At 32.3% G+C, this 17,767-nt stretch overlaps 7 protein-coding genes across 7 annotated transcripts; 1 reads left to right on the top strand and 6 right to left on the bottom strand.

Moving 5' to 3' along the window:
* Positions 1–28: 28 nt before the first annotated feature.
* cand_037600 (uncharacterized protein) lies at positions 29–634 on the bottom strand (the record flags this gene model as incomplete). The annotated part of the gene is made up of 4 exons (XM_067213985.1): positions 29–228; positions 297–342; positions 415–506; positions 571–634. The coding sequence occupies 4 exons, from the start codon at positions 632–634 to the stop codon at positions 29–31; spliced, it is 402 nt and encodes a 133-aa protein (XP_067069798.1).
* A 758-nt stretch (positions 635–1,392) lies between these two features.
* cand_037590 (uncharacterized protein) lies at positions 1,393–3,870 on the top strand (the record flags this gene model as incomplete). Its single annotated transcript, XM_067213984.1, has 1 exon — positions 1,393–3,870. The coding sequence occupies one exon, from the start codon at positions 1,393–1,395 to the stop codon at positions 3,868–3,870; it is 2,478 nt and encodes an 825-aa protein (XP_067069797.1).
* Positions 3,871–5,071: 1,201 nt separating this feature from the next.
* Positions 5,072–8,083, bottom strand: cand_037580 (phosphatidylinositol 3- and 4-kinase family protein; the record flags this gene model as incomplete). The annotated part of the gene is made up of 1 exon (XM_067213983.1): positions 5,072–8,083. One exon carries the CDS (start codon positions 8,081–8,083, stop codon positions 5,072–5,074), a length of 3,012 nt encoding a protein of 1,003 aa, XP_067069796.1.
* Positions 8,084–8,663: 580 nt separating this feature from the next.
* On the bottom strand, positions 8,664–10,658 carry cand_037570 (uncharacterized protein; the record flags this gene model as incomplete). Its single annotated transcript, XM_067213982.1, has 1 exon — positions 8,664–10,658. One exon carries the CDS (start codon positions 10,656–10,658, stop codon positions 8,664–8,666), a length of 1,995 nt encoding a protein of 664 aa, XP_067069795.1.
* A 977-nt stretch (positions 10,659–11,635) lies between these two features.
* On the bottom strand, positions 11,636–12,649 carry cand_037560 (uncharacterized protein; the record flags this gene model as incomplete). Its single annotated transcript, XM_067213981.1, has 1 exon — positions 11,636–12,649. The coding sequence occupies one exon, from the start codon at positions 12,647–12,649 to the stop codon at positions 11,636–11,638; it is 1,014 nt and encodes a 337-aa protein (XP_067069794.1).
* Positions 12,650–12,959: 310 nt separating this feature from the next.
* cand_037550 (SEC23 SEC24 trunk domain-containing protein) lies at positions 12,960–15,962 on the bottom strand (the record flags this gene model as incomplete). The annotated part of the gene is made up of 2 exons (XM_067213980.1): positions 12,960–14,483; positions 14,814–15,962. 2 exons carry the CDS (start codon positions 15,960–15,962, stop codon positions 12,960–12,962), a joined length of 2,673 nt encoding a protein of 890 aa, XP_067069793.1.
* Positions 15,963–16,474: 512 nt separating this feature from the next.
* cand_037540 (cell differentiation protein RCD1) lies at positions 16,475–17,440 on the bottom strand (the record flags this gene model as incomplete). Its single annotated transcript, XM_067213979.1, has 1 exon — positions 16,475–17,440. The coding sequence occupies one exon, from the start codon at positions 17,438–17,440 to the stop codon at positions 16,475–16,477; it is 966 nt and encodes a 321-aa protein (XP_067069792.1).
* Positions 17,441–17,767: the final 327 nt, after the last annotated feature.

Here is a 17,767-nt window from a genome sequence, read left to right as displayed (position 1 = left end):
AATATTTGAAGTTCTCATTTTGAAAATTCTACATATTAGTGATTTTTTGGGAAAATGATTTAACGATTGTTTGTGTCTTTTGAAGCCTTTGAATATGCTCTTCGTTTTGATCTCTTAATCTCTCCAACTTTTCTATAGCTTCACTATAGCACTCTAGTGACTTCACACATGAAGCTTCTAATTGAGCTCTTGATTTCTCTATTTCATCATATAGTGTATTTAAAAAACCTATTAAAATATCAAGGAATTGTAAATTTTTTTAATTAAATTACCCTGTTTAAAGACATTTTACTTACTAGTCATTGCTTTATGAAGTTCTTCCTCACTCCTTTGGAACTGTCTCTATCATTTAACTTATATATTAGTTCAAAATACTGGTGGACTATTTTTCTGCAAATAATAATGGTTACTTACCTTATATATATCAATGTTAGAGAGTTCACCTTTAGAAGTATTTTGAGCTCTAATACACTTCTTCTTACTAATTGGGGTATATACTGGAAGATCTGTTTGTATAATATTCAAGATAAATTACCTATAGACTATCTTCAGCTAATTGAATAGACATACCTTTCTTCTGTGAGACCACTATTGAATTCTGGTCTAGTGAATGATTCTCAATTTCCTTAGTCATCAATTTCCTCCCTTTTTCTTTTCTAAAAATACCTCATGTAATTTTGCATGTATGAGGGTGAGTTAATAGAAATGTGCAATACCCACAAATACTTAGTAATAGCATATTTCATAAATACAAATTTAAATTACTGATTAAAATATATTTCAGCATATAGTAGTATAAATTGCATAAAGGTACTATTACTTATACTCTCAAGTATGTGTATAGATAATATGTGAATATGCCTGCTCAATTTTAGTCCTCTCAGCTGCAATATTATATTAATTTATTACAATATATTAACTTTTTTTTCAATATACTGCCTCCCAATACCTTATATTTTAAAATTTAATAGCAAAGTTTCAGTTTTATACAATCAATCATGACCGCTAAATGAGACGGCGTCTCTACAGTCATATTGGTGTAAAATAATTTACTAATCATTTAGTATATAGTACTTTTTTGCGGGCTATACCTAGAGTATATTGTACCGCCCTATTTTTTCAAATGCAATAACAAATATTAGACTATACTGCTAAAGAAGCAAAGTTCCCAATTGACCAGGACCCGGGATACTTATATACTGGTGTATATAGGTATTGATATACTAGAGAGGTAGTAATGTGGGAAGGGCTAGAGTGCAAATGTAGAGAATATCACCATTTCAAAGATTTGAGCTGAGCAGATAAGAAAAAAAATTATTGGCATTACTATAACAAGGATTGGTCGAAAAGGTTGAGTTTATCTTTTTGTACCTAAGATTAAAGTTTAGTCAGATGTCTACGCAAACTAGAAACTCAAAAGGGAATTTAACTAGTGATTCTCATTCTCAAGCTGACCATTTAAAAGTATATCATATACAACCCGTAGTTACCGATACTCCTTTGTCACCAAGAACTGCTAAGTGGATAAAAGAATTAACTCCGGTACTTGAGCCATATAATTTTGATGTAAGTGAAATATCGGATCTTATACACAGGTGTCACTATGATGCAAACCAAATTGAATTGGCTGTAAGTAATGTAATTGAGGACTTTAGTGGGCGTGAATCTGGACAATGGACTAAAGTTGGCAAAAATAGGTCAGTGAACTCTAATAACTTTCCGAAGAAACCTAAGGGACCTTCATCTAATACATTGACAAGGAATGAAAAGATATCTCCAAATAAAGGTAACAAACATCATAAATCTAAGTCTGGGATATCTGTATCACATAGTGCACATGTTGATGAAAAGAATCCTCAAGTATTGAATAATGAGATACATAAGAAGATACAGCAGACTAGTCAATCAAGTTTACAGAAATCTCCTAACAAGCAAAGTGGTAGTATACAATCAACTGAGAAAATAGCTACAACTTTAACTCCTACACATTCAAACACTAGTTGGGCTCAGCTAGCCTGTAGAAATAATAAATATGCAACATCTAACAAAGAGTCACTTGTCTTGAACACAGTAGATGAAACATGTGTATCTTTAAAGGACATAGTTTCTACAAAGGTAGTAAAGGAGTCTCCAGAAAGTAGTCGTTCTAAAGAAACTACCAATACAGCTACAACTGCTGGTACCACAACAAAGATAATGATGAATAACCAATATCCAACTGAGCCCTCAAAAGGTAAAGCGATAGTAGAGCATTCTGGTATTGAACTAGGTATTAAAGTTGGGAGCCGTAACTCTGTATCTGCTGGTATTCAAATTGGTAGCATGGAATCCTTATCACCTCAGAATTATAACTTAGGCGTCTACCTACCAGAAGGTAGGACAGTTGATCCTAACGCTAGTGAAGGTTTATTATTTGGAAGTTTTGGAGCTGTAGATATAAGTAAGCAACCAGTAGAGGAGCAGCCAGTACCTGGGGTTCCTGAATCTCCTGTAATCTCCAACCCTTCAGCACCTTTATTAGATAGCTGGACATATAATTCATCAAAGGTAATGACCAATACACAATCTGATTCAAATAATACACAGAATAACAGGAATTCAATACCTTCAAATGTCAAAAGTAATCCCAATTACATAACACAAGTACCAATAAATAACCAGCAACAAAGTGGAACAAATGTAGCTACTATTTTTAATGGAATTACAGCTCCTCCAGGATTAAATAATGCATCAACTGGGAATTCTTTGGCTAATTCTAATTTAATGGTTTCATCCAATGCAAGTACAGGGAATATAACTAACAGTACATATAATTCTAGTATGGGTGCTTCAGTAGCACCTCAACCCTCAAATGGGACCTCTAATGCTAGTAATAACTCTAATATGGCTATAGCTGCGGCAGCAGCAGCTGCTGCTGCTGCTGCAACTCCTTATAACTATGCTTATCTTAATTATGCGAGCTATGCGACTAACTTTCCCTATATGGTTGGAGGTACTGCAACATTTAGTTTCCCTCCATATGGTTCTAAACCAACTGCTCATCCTCCTATGTTTAGTCAATATACGCAACCAAATCCCAATCATCAACACCATCCAGCTGGAATATATGGAATTAGCCCAAGTTATGATTCTTCAAGTAGTAACAATTTAGCACCCTCAGCTACTACAACGGGTTTGATAAGTGAAGGAAGTACATATCATCATCATATTTCAACTCAAACTTCTGTTCCAGGTGGTTCGACCTTGGTATCAAGTAATTCGAACTCATATAACAATATTCCACCCATAGCATCCCCAGGAATGACTCAACCAATTGCTGTTGCTACTCAAAACAATAACTCCATGCCTCAGGCTATGAGTCTACCAATAAACTTTGCAACTAATTCTAACGATTTTGCAGTTGATCAGCCCATACCACATGGTGTATTTTTAGGTCAAAACCAACGCTCTGATCACGTAGGTAATATACTACCAAGTCATCCTAGTGATTTTACTCATCCTGGATACAGTCCACTTCAGATGAATCACTTTCAGGCAGCTGCAACTTATGGTGGAAAATCAATGGCTAACACATCCAGTACAATCATTAGCCAATCTGTACCAACTCCACCTATCGATTTGAACACTTCTACTGTTGGTACAAATGGTAGTACACCTGGGAATAGTAACGGTGCAATGTTCTTATCTAATAGAGCTACAAACAATCCAAATAACCCGGTAGTAGTTGGAAATAATCAAACGCAAAGTGCTGCAGCTAACGGTACTCCTCAACAAACTGGCAAACCAGTCAATTTCTCAAGTTTTCATTCAAATAGGACAAATAATCCTTCGTTTCTACCACACCATAACCCAGTGTGGAACAATAGTTAGTCCAGTGGTAAAAAGGAATAACCTTTTATAACTTATGGGTGACTAATACTGTAGATATATAAACAGGCGATAAAGGATTATTTTTACTGAATTGCGGGTAAAAATAGTGCATAAGTATGAAATATTATTTAGCTGATATTCATGGTTTTGTGAGGCTTTTAAGATCTTCACAATACCTATAACTAAATTTATCACTATCTTGGAGCCTTCTCAGTAGAAACCTAATTTAAAATGTGTAACTTGTGAGAATTTCAGGATCTAAGTGTATAGCAGAACTACAATTTTCCAGATGATGAGTCTTTTATAAAACATATGCTGACTTGATTTTATGAATGCAACCACAACTACTAGGATAATAATAGTGAAAACTAAGCAACTAAGGATTAGCAATTTTATCCATTGGCTAATTGAACAAAATCTTTTCTAGAACATTTGGACAGTTCTAATTTCATTAGGTTTATGAGAAATGTCTTAATTACCTGAAATTTTGTTGAATATCATTAGATGTTTTTAAAAATAGATTTAAGAAGTTGGGAGAGAAAAGTATAGGTCACTAAACTAAAAACACTAGGAATTTTCAATTTACTTTTAACTCGCAACTTGAGGCTATATAATCTTATACTAGAACTTGTAAGTTAACTTCTCATTTACAAAGATTACAAGTCTAGGCATAGTTAAGCTAGAGTTTAGAATTTAAGTAGTCTTATGTATTTTCGGAATGTTAGACTTCTAGGTAATACTACTAAGATTTGTAAGAGTTCCTTAAATATCAAAGTCTCATGCAATTTCCTATTTCCGAAGATTTCATCAATCCACTATTAATGTAACTAAAAGCTATTAATGAATTCCCCATGAACACTAAAAAGATAGAAGTGTGTTAACTCTCTATATTTCCTTGTAACCCTACTTTGCTTAAAATAACTCACAAGTCACTTTATATACAAATTCTAGATTAAAAATTAAATCAAGTATACAATATATGTGAAGAATGCAATATCACTTATTTAGATTATTATAAACTATTAAAATCACTCTATGATGTATGAAATCTCGTACTTCACTACTTAAAATATCTTTACTCCTTATATTGCTATTTAGTTATTCAATTGTTAATTCCTGTATAATTTATGAAATACTTTCTAATATACTTTTCAGCCTTTATAAATGAAATATCCAGTACATTATCTAAAGAATTTTACAGCTATAGAATTCCATTTGTAAGTCTTTGGAAGGCATCATATTGAATTGATCTCCAATTATTTATTGACGTCTGAATAAGTTCCGAAATCTTTAGAATACACTGTTCCTCAGTAAGATGGAGGAAAAAGCGATCTTTAATATCTTGAATTAGATAAATTTTGTTAGTTTGTAAGGCAAAACATGGTAATTTAGAAGAACTTGTCATTATCTCAATAGTTAAGATTACTTGATCAACATATTTCCTAGCAATGAGGAATCCTCTAGTAATAAGATCCACAAAGTATTGAAATTCTGAGGAATTTTCACCTAGCATAATATCTAAAAATTCTTGAGTCAACTTAAATGGACTTTGCTCAAAATTTACATTTCCAGGTGAGTTACTTAGCATAAAACCATAATCTATCTGAATAATGTGGCCGAAACGGTCTAGAAGGAAATTCCCATTGTGACGATCCTTAACTTGTAGAAAGTAACTTACTAGACTATAAGCTGCATGACTTTCTACAAATGCTATTCTTGCTTTAGATCTTTCATTATTATCAGGAAATAACTTTTCAAAGCAATTTTGCAGATTGTCAGTTTGTAGCCTTCTTTTGAGCCCATCTATCGAAAATGTATCTGGAATATACTCTATAAATCCTCCATGAGCCCCAACAACTAAGACTTCATATGGATAAAGCCATAGTGGCAAGTTATTACTACGAAAAATACCGTCAAATTGTTGCAATAACTGAGAAGCTAACAGCTCTTGACGCAAATCGTCAGAGGATTTCAATAAAATCGTCTTTAAGCCCCAACTTCTCAAGCTTGAGAATGGTGACGTTTGACGAATTCTTTCAACTTTGTCACACCACAGCTCTTGTGGCCAGTTCGTTTCCAGTTCATGTCTATCATTTACTAAAATTTCCAGATTATTCTCATTGGATTTCATAAAAGCTGAGTCGCAACTTGAATCATCTTCCAAATCTACTTGATCTTCAATATGATGACTAGATAATTTCACACTAGTATTATTATCCATTGAATCTGGGACACCATTCACTAGAATACTTAGAAAATTAAGTAGTATGCTAAAGTGAGGTGATACATTCTTAGATGATGCAATAATAGAATCCCTAACCTTGCAAATATTCTTTGGAAGTGATATTCCATGATTTTGTAAGTAAAATAATATATCCTTTGCGACTAAACTTTCTACAATATTACTCTCGGAATTGTCATCTAAGTCAGCTACCTCAACAACAAATAAGAAGTGTACACGCTTACGAGAATTAAAGACTTTGAATTCATTAGGAACAATTTTAAGAAATTGACAATGATTTAGTGACAAACGCCCAGAAGTTCTTGAATCCTCATAATAGTTGAAAGGACTCGGTGCCTTTAAAGGATAACTTTTAGGCCCAATATGATCCAAAAATGACATTGGAAGAGTTAAACCATTTAAAACATATGTTGTTCTTGATATTGCAATTGTAAACCTTGAATAAAATAGCCATAAATTCAATTCTTCAAAAATAAATTCCAATACTTCACAACGATGTTCTTTGTGCACATGATTCTGCAGAAATGTTGATATATCCAGGATTTGTAGTACAAATTGATTTATCCTATTAAAGTAATTACATCTATGTTGTTTCAACAAGTAGTATAAAGACTCACCATGCTTCTCTATCTCCGATATATAACTTGCAAAATCTTCTGTATTTGTGAAACCTTCCTCAAGTAAATCACTATAATCTTCATTATCAAATGTAGTGGTAACCGCTTTCTTTCTTTCAAATCCTCCTTGAATACTCTTAATAACAGTTCCTACATCTATAAGCTCAAAAGGAGAACCAAGTTTTATAAAAAAGAAGTAAGGAATTGGGACTTTGCCAGAATCTCCACAGCTATTTACATTGACACTAAATGGAATTGCAGAACTGTTGTATAAATTTCTATTAGGATTATAGTGTGCAGCTACAATATCCTTAGTATAAAGCCTCTTGAATTGCCTATTAATTATACTCAAATTTTCTTGTATTATTTCAGTCCCATAACTATCTATAGAATCACCCAGTATTCTACGTATCCAAATATCAGGTAACATGTCACATGAGCAAGATGAGGAAAGATTAGCTGTAGGTTCTAAATTTTTAGAACTTTTTGTTATAGTCTGCGATGAAGGTATTAAACCTATAGAAGGGATTGTCATTAAATATAGTGAGGATGAATCAGAAAATATCTTAGTATTATCATCACTACTTGGTTGACTATCTCCACATACTCCTAAAGCCTCTTCAATGCACATTTCTACCTTATCTCCCGTAGAACTACCACCTTTAGAATCCTCAGGAATTGGAGAATTTATAGAGTTATTTATTGATTCACAACTTGGAGCTGTTGAACACTTAGTCATAGATATGTCTATATTGTCCTTTTTATTATCTATTATAATAGCTTTATCTTTATTATCATCTAAATTAAGCATGAGTTTTTCAATATATCTTGATTTAGGTCTGAATTTACTATTTACTACTGCCATCTCAATTTTATGAATCATATTTTGAGCTATTGGAGCTATATCTGCCATGTTATCTTCAACCATAGCTTGATATAACCATGATAATACTAAGGAAAAGTGCATATTCTCACTAGCTTTATCTAGAAAGAATTTCCACAAACTACTTTGGCTGCTCTTTGTAACAGATAACTCACATAATTGAGGTAAATACCATAGTACATCATCAGATCTCTCATAAAGTAAATTTACCAAATATTCATGTACACCACACTCTTTATGGTGATATAAATAATACATATGCAAATGAGCGTCAAATACATCTGATTGGAATAGCCTCAACAATGAACCTTTCTTAATATCTGATATGGATAACTTTATTTCGTTACCTGGAGATAGAGGAAAATCCCCCAAATTTACAATAGGAGAAGCTGATTCATCCTTATTAGATTTAGATGCACTTCTACTGAATAATGCTGACATTGGCTTGGATACTAGCCAGTGGTCTACCATATCTGTTATCAAAACTTAATAAATTTCAAAACATTAATTTTTCCAAGTATATGCGTCTTCCCAAAGTCAGATATATTCAAGACGCATCCCATTAAGTTTTTTTATTTATCAGTATATTGAAGGGAATCATCAAAAATCCACAACACTTAGAATTTCGTTATGATTTATACTGATTCAGCTTCTAGAAGAGACTAACTTCATCCTCGTGGCGCATATTTTACCGCCCATGCAAACTTTTATTACTGAAAATTTTGTACTGATGAGAGGTAATTTCCCCTTCTCTTTTTTTCTCTATCTCCACTCTCACTTTTTCTTTCTTAATTTCCCTTTTAAATCAGAAGAAATCAAGACCTTTTTAGGAGAAAATAGGGATTAGTAGCTTAGTTTAAAATACTTGGGAATAAAATAAGTCAATATAGTTAAGATAGCAAAAGATAGATAAGCCAACTACTTTAAGGACACAGAGGACTCTATCAATATCTCAAGAAAATTAGCTGAGCTAAAATTTTAAAGTTGGATAAGATATAATAATTATTAATACCTAAAGATAGGATTTTTTATTAAAAGAAATGGATCATTTCTAACATTGTATATTTCTTCTCCTGTTTAGGCTCCGCATACTTGCCACTTTTATACTAGGGTGATCTGTACCTACTGAAAAAATAATGTCCTCGACTTGCTTGTCAGGAATTACGGTTCCAATATTTTTGGGAGATGTAGGTAGTGATTTTTTCCCACTCGTATTTGAAGGAGATATTGCAGAACCATTTAAATTAGTGCCTGACGTAGAAGCTGCAGTCATAACGGCTGGATCCCAAAATAAATAAGCTCTTGGATCCTGTAGCCCAGAACCTTGGACAGTCCATCCCTCCATTTTTAATCTAAGTTTTTCTTGTATTTCACGAAATACATCCTCAGAGAGAGTTCCAGATTTTGCATTAAATAGTTTTTGAGGATTCCTTAGTCGACGGCTATCATTTCTATATGACTCATCCGCAACAATTGGATGTATTACCTTTCCTACTGTATTTGAAAAACGAGCATATTCAGCAACGGGATCATATTCAGCTCCTGAAGATTTTTCTTCCAATTTTTCAGTATTAGAATCAGTAGTGTCAAAATTTACTGCAACTCCTCTTCCAGTATTCCAGCCATTAGTACATAAAGCTGCATCACGATGAACCTGTCTTTGACGACAGAATTGAGATGGCATATATGATATACTAGAAACCGGCCTAGATCTTGTTTCTGTATTTTTATTTCCAAGTGAATCCAATCTTTCTTTATTCAAATCATTATTTGACTTAGTATTAGTATATAATACATCTTTTTCGAATATACTACGTAATATAGCCACATTGTCTCCCACTTTTATATTAGGAGTATTTATTTTCTGATTACCATCATTTGGTTTACACATCTTATCATATACTGATTGTATCAAATTCGATTTTATTTTATTAGACTTTGGGATTAATTGTGATATTTCATTTTTTATTAGATTCACATCATATATATTATCTTCAAGTTGTATAACTTGTTCTGCATTAGATTCTATAATTCCCCAACCATCTACTACAAATCCTTTTGCATTCTTAGAGGTTTTCCAAGATTTATTAACTATAAACCTTGCAGCCCCACCATATATATTTTGGTTTACATAAGAATCCTCTTTCTTATTTTTATTCTTATGTTTCGTATTATGAATATGATCATACTGGTGATTTATAGATATGGAATTATCTATTTCATTATTATCTCTTAAATTTGTCCCTTTATCCTCATTATTATTAAATCTATAAAATATTTCCTTACTACTTTTTTCCTTATTATTATAACTATTTTTAAGCTGTGAAAGTGTTTCATGGGTATATCTTGCTCTTGCCAAGAGCATCGCAAGTGAAACTCCACTAAATTTTTCAGATCCTAGATTTGGGATTGTGTCATTAACCTTATTTGATTGGTCTAACATTCTCAATGTAGAATTTAGTTTATTTGGTTTTGAAGACTGGATGGAATCCGATGGAAATTGTAAAGTTGGAGTATATGTTCCTGTAACATAAGGATATTTGATACGTAGAGGAGTTAAAAAATATTGATTGTTAAAGTTATCATTTATAGAAATCTTCTCATCCTCTTCCTCTATTAAGCGTCCAAAACAATACAACTTAGCTGATATTGCATTCTCTGTTCTAGAAATAAGTTTCATAAGATCTGTACTTTCTTCAGCTGCTCTCCGTATAGAACATAGTGCAGTCAGCTGATCCTGTAATCTTGAAATTGCTTGTTTCTGTATACTAACATCTAAATTTTCATCAGATTGAGTTTCCAAAGCCACCGATACAATACTTGTTAAATCACCTATACATTTTAAAAATATTTGTGAACTTATTTTAGATTCTATATGAACTACTCTTGAATTATGTACATAATTATATAAATCTCTTATACAGAGGTGTAGCTGTATATCAATTTCTCTCTCTATACTTTCATCATAATCAGGGTAATCTAAGTAGCAGCAGCTTTTTAAGCTTGGTCCCGGTAGATCTTTTTTTATTTTTAGGTGCTCAATCATACCTGTTAAAGAGATACTTCAAACTACCTTTCATAAATCCTCGAAATTTCTGAAATTTCACTCTGAAAAAAGAAAAATTCTTAAGATACCAAATCCAAAATATTAATGTCTATACCCTACTATATATCAAAATCATCCAATCCTGCTTATTTATTTTATCATTTTTCTCCTAATATTTCTTACAACTAGCATTGACTGGTCTGGGACCTTAAATTTACATGTTTGGCGCTAAACTAGCACCCCTATTGGAAAATTTATTATTCTAACATAATTTAAATAAATATATAAAATAAAAGGATTCTATACTTTTATTAAGTCATAATATTTAACATGGTTTCTATAAATAAATATAAGCTAATAATCGGATAAAATAAGACTCTTCAAGAAATTCTAAATAGTATTAGTAATTACCGCCACAGTGTGGTCTAAATTTACCGTTATTTTGTATTTCTAAATTACATCAGGATATTTATTTCTTATTTCTTTTTTATTTAAAGTGTAAAGAGCTGAGTTTCTAGTTAGGTATTAAAATTGAAGAGATACATATACAGAGGGTAACTATAAGATAAAACAATTAGAGTGTACGTCATCATGCTCCTTTTCTAATTATTAACTGATCCCTTATTTTAATAGAAAGATGAATGTATACTAGCCACGTATATATACAAATTTTACTATAAATGATCGGATATATGCAAAATTATCCCGGTATATAAACTACTTAGCTATATTAGTAAAAGGAAAAAAAAAAGAAAAAGAAATTGATATAGCTTATAAGAAGTCTTACCTATTAGCATGAAGTAGTAGACATTTGAACGAAATATTAAGAAAATTACAATATTAATACTGAGATTCTAGTATCAGTAGCATAAGTGTTAAATATATAAATTCTGAGTTCTATATGTTGCAGTTTCTATATATATTAGAAGTAGTAATTGGTAATATTTTCCGAAATTATTTTAAAATAAACTTATTATTTAATGAATACTTTTAATATCTTCTAAGGTTGAATTAGTTTGCTTAGGGGCAGCTATCTCGGAGTTTTTCCCAGGAACTACTTGTGGTATTTTGATATCTTTATCAACATTAAGCCATGAATTCTCCAAACTCTTCTTAACATCTACTTGGATAACAGGACATCTAGTCCATGATTCAATCTCCTCAGCAACTCCTCTAATATTATCCCTAACAAATGATACTCTCTTTTGTTTCCTGCCCTTTTTTTCTTCTCCAAGAATGTTAGGTATATTCCATTGTAAAAGAGCATTAGAAGATTCCCATGCATCTATAGCATCTCCTAATGAGCTAGAGACTCCCTTAGGACTTAAAAGTTTCTTATCTCCACAAAATTTTCTGGAATTAAAAATTAAATTATTTTTTTTATTTTCTTTTATGGTTTTAATCCATTCAATTGGAAATCCATGTTCATCTACAGTGGCTGGTGCTTGAGGTTGTTTTTTATAAGGTATTGGAATGCTCACATCTATTTGTGGCCAAGGATCATTATATAGAAGTCTTTGATTACTTTTGTAAATTGAATTTTGTTGTAATAGATCTAGAGGAGGTCTCATGTTCTTCCCTACTCTATATATATTGTGCCTTAAGTATGGTCTATATGGGACTCCAAAGAAATATTCAAAGTCCTTTGCATACTGTATTTCAATAGCATCTTCAAGACTTATATAACTAAATGTAGATTTTTTAGATTTACTATCCATATCTCCCTGATTATGGGTAGATAGTTTGGAATATTCTTCTTTATAGCTCATAGATTTAGACTTGTTCAATTCCTGTACTTCAGATGTTTCTACATCATTATTACTATCAGTTAGGATAATATTCTCTACACTTTCTTCTTCATACTCAGAATGTTCGGATTCATCTGATAATAAAGATAGAACTTTTCTACTACGTAAAGATAATGGATATAAATATGGTCCATAAGGAGTACCTATTATATTATTCTCTGTAGCTATCTTATTTAAGTCCATATTCAAGAATCCATATATCCCCACCTATATTTTAATTATATATGATTCTATATTAGGTATACATCTCATGTGTGAAATCAAAAAAGTAAATGTGTGCAAACCGCTAGTAATTTAACCTTAAAAGTAATGTACTAGTACTAATATTTTCACTATAAAGTGTATAGGTAATAACATTAAATTTCCCTTAATATAAATAATATCTTGTTACAACTAGTATCTACTATCTTGTCTAGGAATCTAATACCAATACTTTTTATTAAATAAATTCTCCATAAAATAGTAACTCCTACAATAATTGTGACATTAAATTTCAGTGAGCGTATCTCTGAGGAATTGCAGCAGTAGTTCTTGGCATAACTTTATTGAAGAAGTCCTGATAAGAAAGCATAAAACCTTGAGTTTTATCCTCTATAAGCGATTGGAAGAATCGGTTTTCTAAAGGATCACCTTGTCTTATAACATAAAGTTTCATAAATGGAGGCTTTCTTTGTTCTCTAATATTATGTAAAAGTCCAGCTATTTTTATTCCTAGTGAACCTCCTGTAGATCCAATAACTGTCTCAGCATAGTCAGGATGAAGTTGATCTAATGAGGCAACCCCAAAGATCTGTTGAATAAAAGACGTTGGAATAGCTCTACCTAACCAAAGGTACATAGATTCACCATCCTCTAATAAATAAGCTGCAGATTGTGTCATTTGTTCAGCCGTTAAATTTAATATTGGAGGTAAAACTAAGGATTGTTCATTTTCTTGTTGATGATTCCATGATGATAAACAAAATAGTCGAGGATAGAATAAAATCACTTGAGACTCCAATCTTAGACTTGCTAGTCTAGTCCAGTGATAGATCCTTAGGTCAGATTGAGAAGCTTCTTTGCAATCTTTAAATGCAGGACATTTCAAAACCCCAAGAATGTATAAAGGTAGTGACTTTGCAGATTCAGCTATCTGATTTGACTGAGGAAGTAATATTTGTGAGCAAATAGTTTGTAGATAATTTCGCCCATCTAACAGTTTACTATGTAAGCTAATATCCATTGCTTGTTGGCATATAATAGATACTGTTGCTTGAACATCCATGCTAGAAGCCAGCTCAATGTAATTTTGAGTGGCAGGTAAAGCAATTGTATGAACACGGATTCTCCTTTCACCATCACTGTTAGTATGAAGTAAAGCAGCTTGTATGTAAACAAAGGGATCTGGAGCAACAGTGACATTATCCTCCATATCAATAACAATACTGTAAGATTGGTTACTGTGGCAACTAGGTGCCAAAAGTAAATCTGTACCACTGAAATAAAAATTTCCATACCAGTTAGTTATTTTCCAGCCTCTGCTCACACGAAATCTAAGACATGCTTCCCAGGCAGAACTTTTTGTTAGGACTGAAATTATGTCTTCACGTAATTTCTGGCCATGAAGATATGCATTAAAGCCATAAATATATATCAAGTCCCCACTAGTCTTTTTAACAATAGGAGCTATCGTAGGAAGATCAACATATGGCTGAGAAGTGCACATGAATAAGTCTACACTTATGTAAGTTCTAACCATAGCATGTACAAAATTACTGTATCCATCATTTGCAGGTCTTAAAAGCTCCACTTCACGATCCAATACCTTTTCAGAGTCTTTACCCCCTTGTCTAGTATGATCTCGTATCTTTATTGCTTGGTCTCCTACTGTGGGAGCAGTAGATGCAAATAGTATCATCTTTCCACCTATATGTCTCATTGCCATAAATGCAACTTTTATAGCTGATCCCATACAATTTTCTACAACACGATTATTTCGCCATAAAGTTGGTAAATTATCTAAAAGATTGATAATAGACTAAAAAGAAAAGAAAAAAAGTTATTGGTTACCCAAATATAATATAAAGCCGAGAATGACATTAGATGTAGGATACAATAAAAATAAGCATCATTTTAATTTAAACTTTGAATATGTCTCAAAGAAAATCAACAAATAATCATCTATAAAAAAAGTGACCACTGTTTACATTCATTGAAACTCTACTTAGATTATTTTCAGAGAATTAACTACAGAAAGTTCAGCAATAATATATTAAATAAACTCTCTGACTCTTATTCTCCAAGTAATAGATGACATATATTCTAAGTATCCATAATCTCTCATAATATTTAGCTTTATTGAACTTACCTGAGTTGAATCAGCTACATTAACTAAAATGTCATCTGATAAAGGAAGAAATAAGTCACTCAAATCTGACACAATCAACATTTGAGGTTGAGATAAATTAGGATTCAGATTATAAAAATGTATACTTGTGTCATATGTAATAATACCAATAAGAGCTCTCCCACCACCAGGAATACTATCCGACAATAGAGCTGCCTTTATAGCACTGCAAACAGTCTCAACAAGGCCAGAAGAAACTGAAGGTAGTGATACATCTAAAACTATAAAGTACACGGGAGGTTGAGGAGGTCTGACCATATATTCAGCAGTGGCAATAAATTCTACACTTCCTATAGATAACTCGGGTCTTTCATATCTGTCCGTTCTACCACCTTGTTCATCCAAACCACAAAAATAAAATGAGGGAGTCTCATTACTAAAACCACACATATTACATACCCAACGTCTACCACCAGCTTCCCATTTCACAAAAGGATTTATATAAGTCCTGCATGGTTTACAACGAACAATAATTCCACTTGATCCAAAAGAAACTGTTGGAACTTCTGGGTAGCCTGGTGGTGGATTTGCTAATGGCTGAAATACCAATCCTACAGGAATATGAGCTTTCTGTTTTAAGCTAGCTGAGTTCGGTACTTTAGCAACAGTTGGACGTACAAAATAGGAAGGTGAATTTAAGTGCTGAATTTCTGATATTATTGATTGACTTGAGATAGATGTTTGATGTTGCATTAAATTGCTACTTGTTTCAAAATTCGAAACTTGAGTATTCCCAGGAATAAATCCTAAATTTGTATTCACTCTATTACTATAAACCTGAGACGTCATACTTGGTCCTGCTGATTGAAAAGTTCCATATGAAGCTGATGTTCCTTGTGCAGCCCCAACTACAGCTGCTGAGGGTCCAATCGGATTAGTATTATTAAATACAGGTACTGGAGGTGATCCATATTGAGCTTTAGGAGGCCCTCCATACTGATTTGCCATAGGATTATGATGAGATGAGACCCCATAGGTATTGTTAGTTGAACTATTTATTGTTCCCAAATTTTCAAATGGACTTTTACTAACAGTCTGGCCTGTACCCGTGGAAGGTTGAAATGGAAATGTATTTGGTGCCATACCAGACCTTGATTGAGATGACTTCATAAAGTAAGGGTTAAAGTTCCCACTTAAAGATCTATTTAAGTAGTTCTCTGGGAGTGATATGTCTTTAATTTCTCAGAAATTTTATCTCCTCTTGTATCGTGTTAGTACTGTTTAATAGAGACGCAATGGCGGTAAAATGAGATCTTAACCAACTATAAGAGTGGCATCATAATCTTAAAGACGAATATATTGAACCTTAAAATGAAAACTTAATTTCAGATATTAAGATATAGAAGCTAATCGTATAAAAGGTTTATCTTATTTTTAAAATCATGACAAATTACTTTCTTTTTAATTCTGTCTGCAGAGTCTCTAGAAAATATGACCTTAGCCATCATAAGTTGCTTTGCAGCAGCAATAATAAATACTAAACTGCACTTTCTAGCCACTAATACACTATGTACAACCCTTTAAAATTATTAAAAACTCCTTATTGTGTAAAATATCAAATATTGAAGTCCAATGTACCTGTAATTCGCATTCCTAGATATTTCCAAGGATATTAGCTAAGATCAACAAATATTTGTATAAAGTTGATGCAACCATTTAGATGTGATTGCATCATCATCAAATATAACCTTAAAGTTTGGGGACAAAATTACTGAGGGAAGAGCTTGTTTCAGTGCATCCTTAACTTTAACATTCTCTGATAATCTTAAATAACATCTTATAATGTGCTTAAGAAGTCTAGGGGATGGGGACTCGTTATGTTGCGTAACTACATTCCCAAGAACTTGACAAACTGTAAAGAATCTCTCTGGAGTTGCACAAATATAGGAAAGGCCTAATTCATCAAGAAGTATCTTTTGAATTATGAATGTAGCAAGAGTTTTGCTAAGTTCACTTCCAGTTTCCATCACTCTTAGGCATAATGGGATAATTTCTGTTTGTAATAAAAAACTGACGACTTCTGGATCATCTACTTTTACTAATGCACCTATAACACCTAAGGATGTTAATCTGAGATATTCGAAAGGACGTGACTTTGTTATTGTATTTAAGAAAGGATATAGATATAAAGGTATATGAGCTGCTAAAAAGTGTCCTCTAATTTCTGAATGGCTAGCCATACATTGTAGTAGGGCGAGGCAGTTACAAGTACGATTACTGGCTTGACTTGAAAGATTTGGAGGTGATAATAAGGGATAGATAGATATAATTTCTTGTAACAAAGCTGTAATGCAGCCAAAACTGTGCCATAATAAAGGAGGTAGATCTGAAAAAGTTTCACGATATTTAGATAACTTAGATAAGGCCATTTCACGTTTTGCTGCACATGTCATATCAACTATATATTGATAAACTTTCTCTCTCTCAGATTGTATGTTGTCATTTATAGTTAATCCTAAGGGATTACTTGTATTTATCCCACTTTGCATAGAAAGAGCACCAGAAAGAAGATTCGAGTGAGATATCTCATTAGCAGATTGTCTTTGATTCACAGGCATACTAATAGATGAAGATGGAGGAATCATCATTTAAAATTTAATTAAAGCTTAACTTTCAACTTCAAGGAAATTACCATTAGTATCTTGAGTATCATTAACTATAGCGGCCTTATGGCGGGTATATAAAAAAGTATCTATTAGCAGATTAATTGGATAACTTTCAATAATATTGTTTTTAGTAGAATAGAGTAGCTTTTGATAGTATTGTATTTATTAGGAGACAATTATTACTGTATGTATAGTATAATTATTTACCAAGAATTATTACTTTTATCATTCTTATTTATAAGTTTAGTTAGAAAAACAGAATTGGCGCTATTATATATCAATATATCGGATATTCTGTGTGGTAACGAA

This window comes from Cryptosporidium andersoni (assembly GCF_001865355.1).
Source record: "Cryptosporidium andersoni isolate 30847 chromosome Unknown contig_8, whole genome shotgun sequence".
NCBI lineage: Eukaryota > Apicomplexa > Conoidasida > Eucoccidiorida > Cryptosporidiidae > Cryptosporidium > Cryptosporidium andersoni.
The sequence above is the reverse complement of the archived record's forward strand: the minus strand, read 5'-3'. Positions and strand labels throughout refer to the sequence as shown.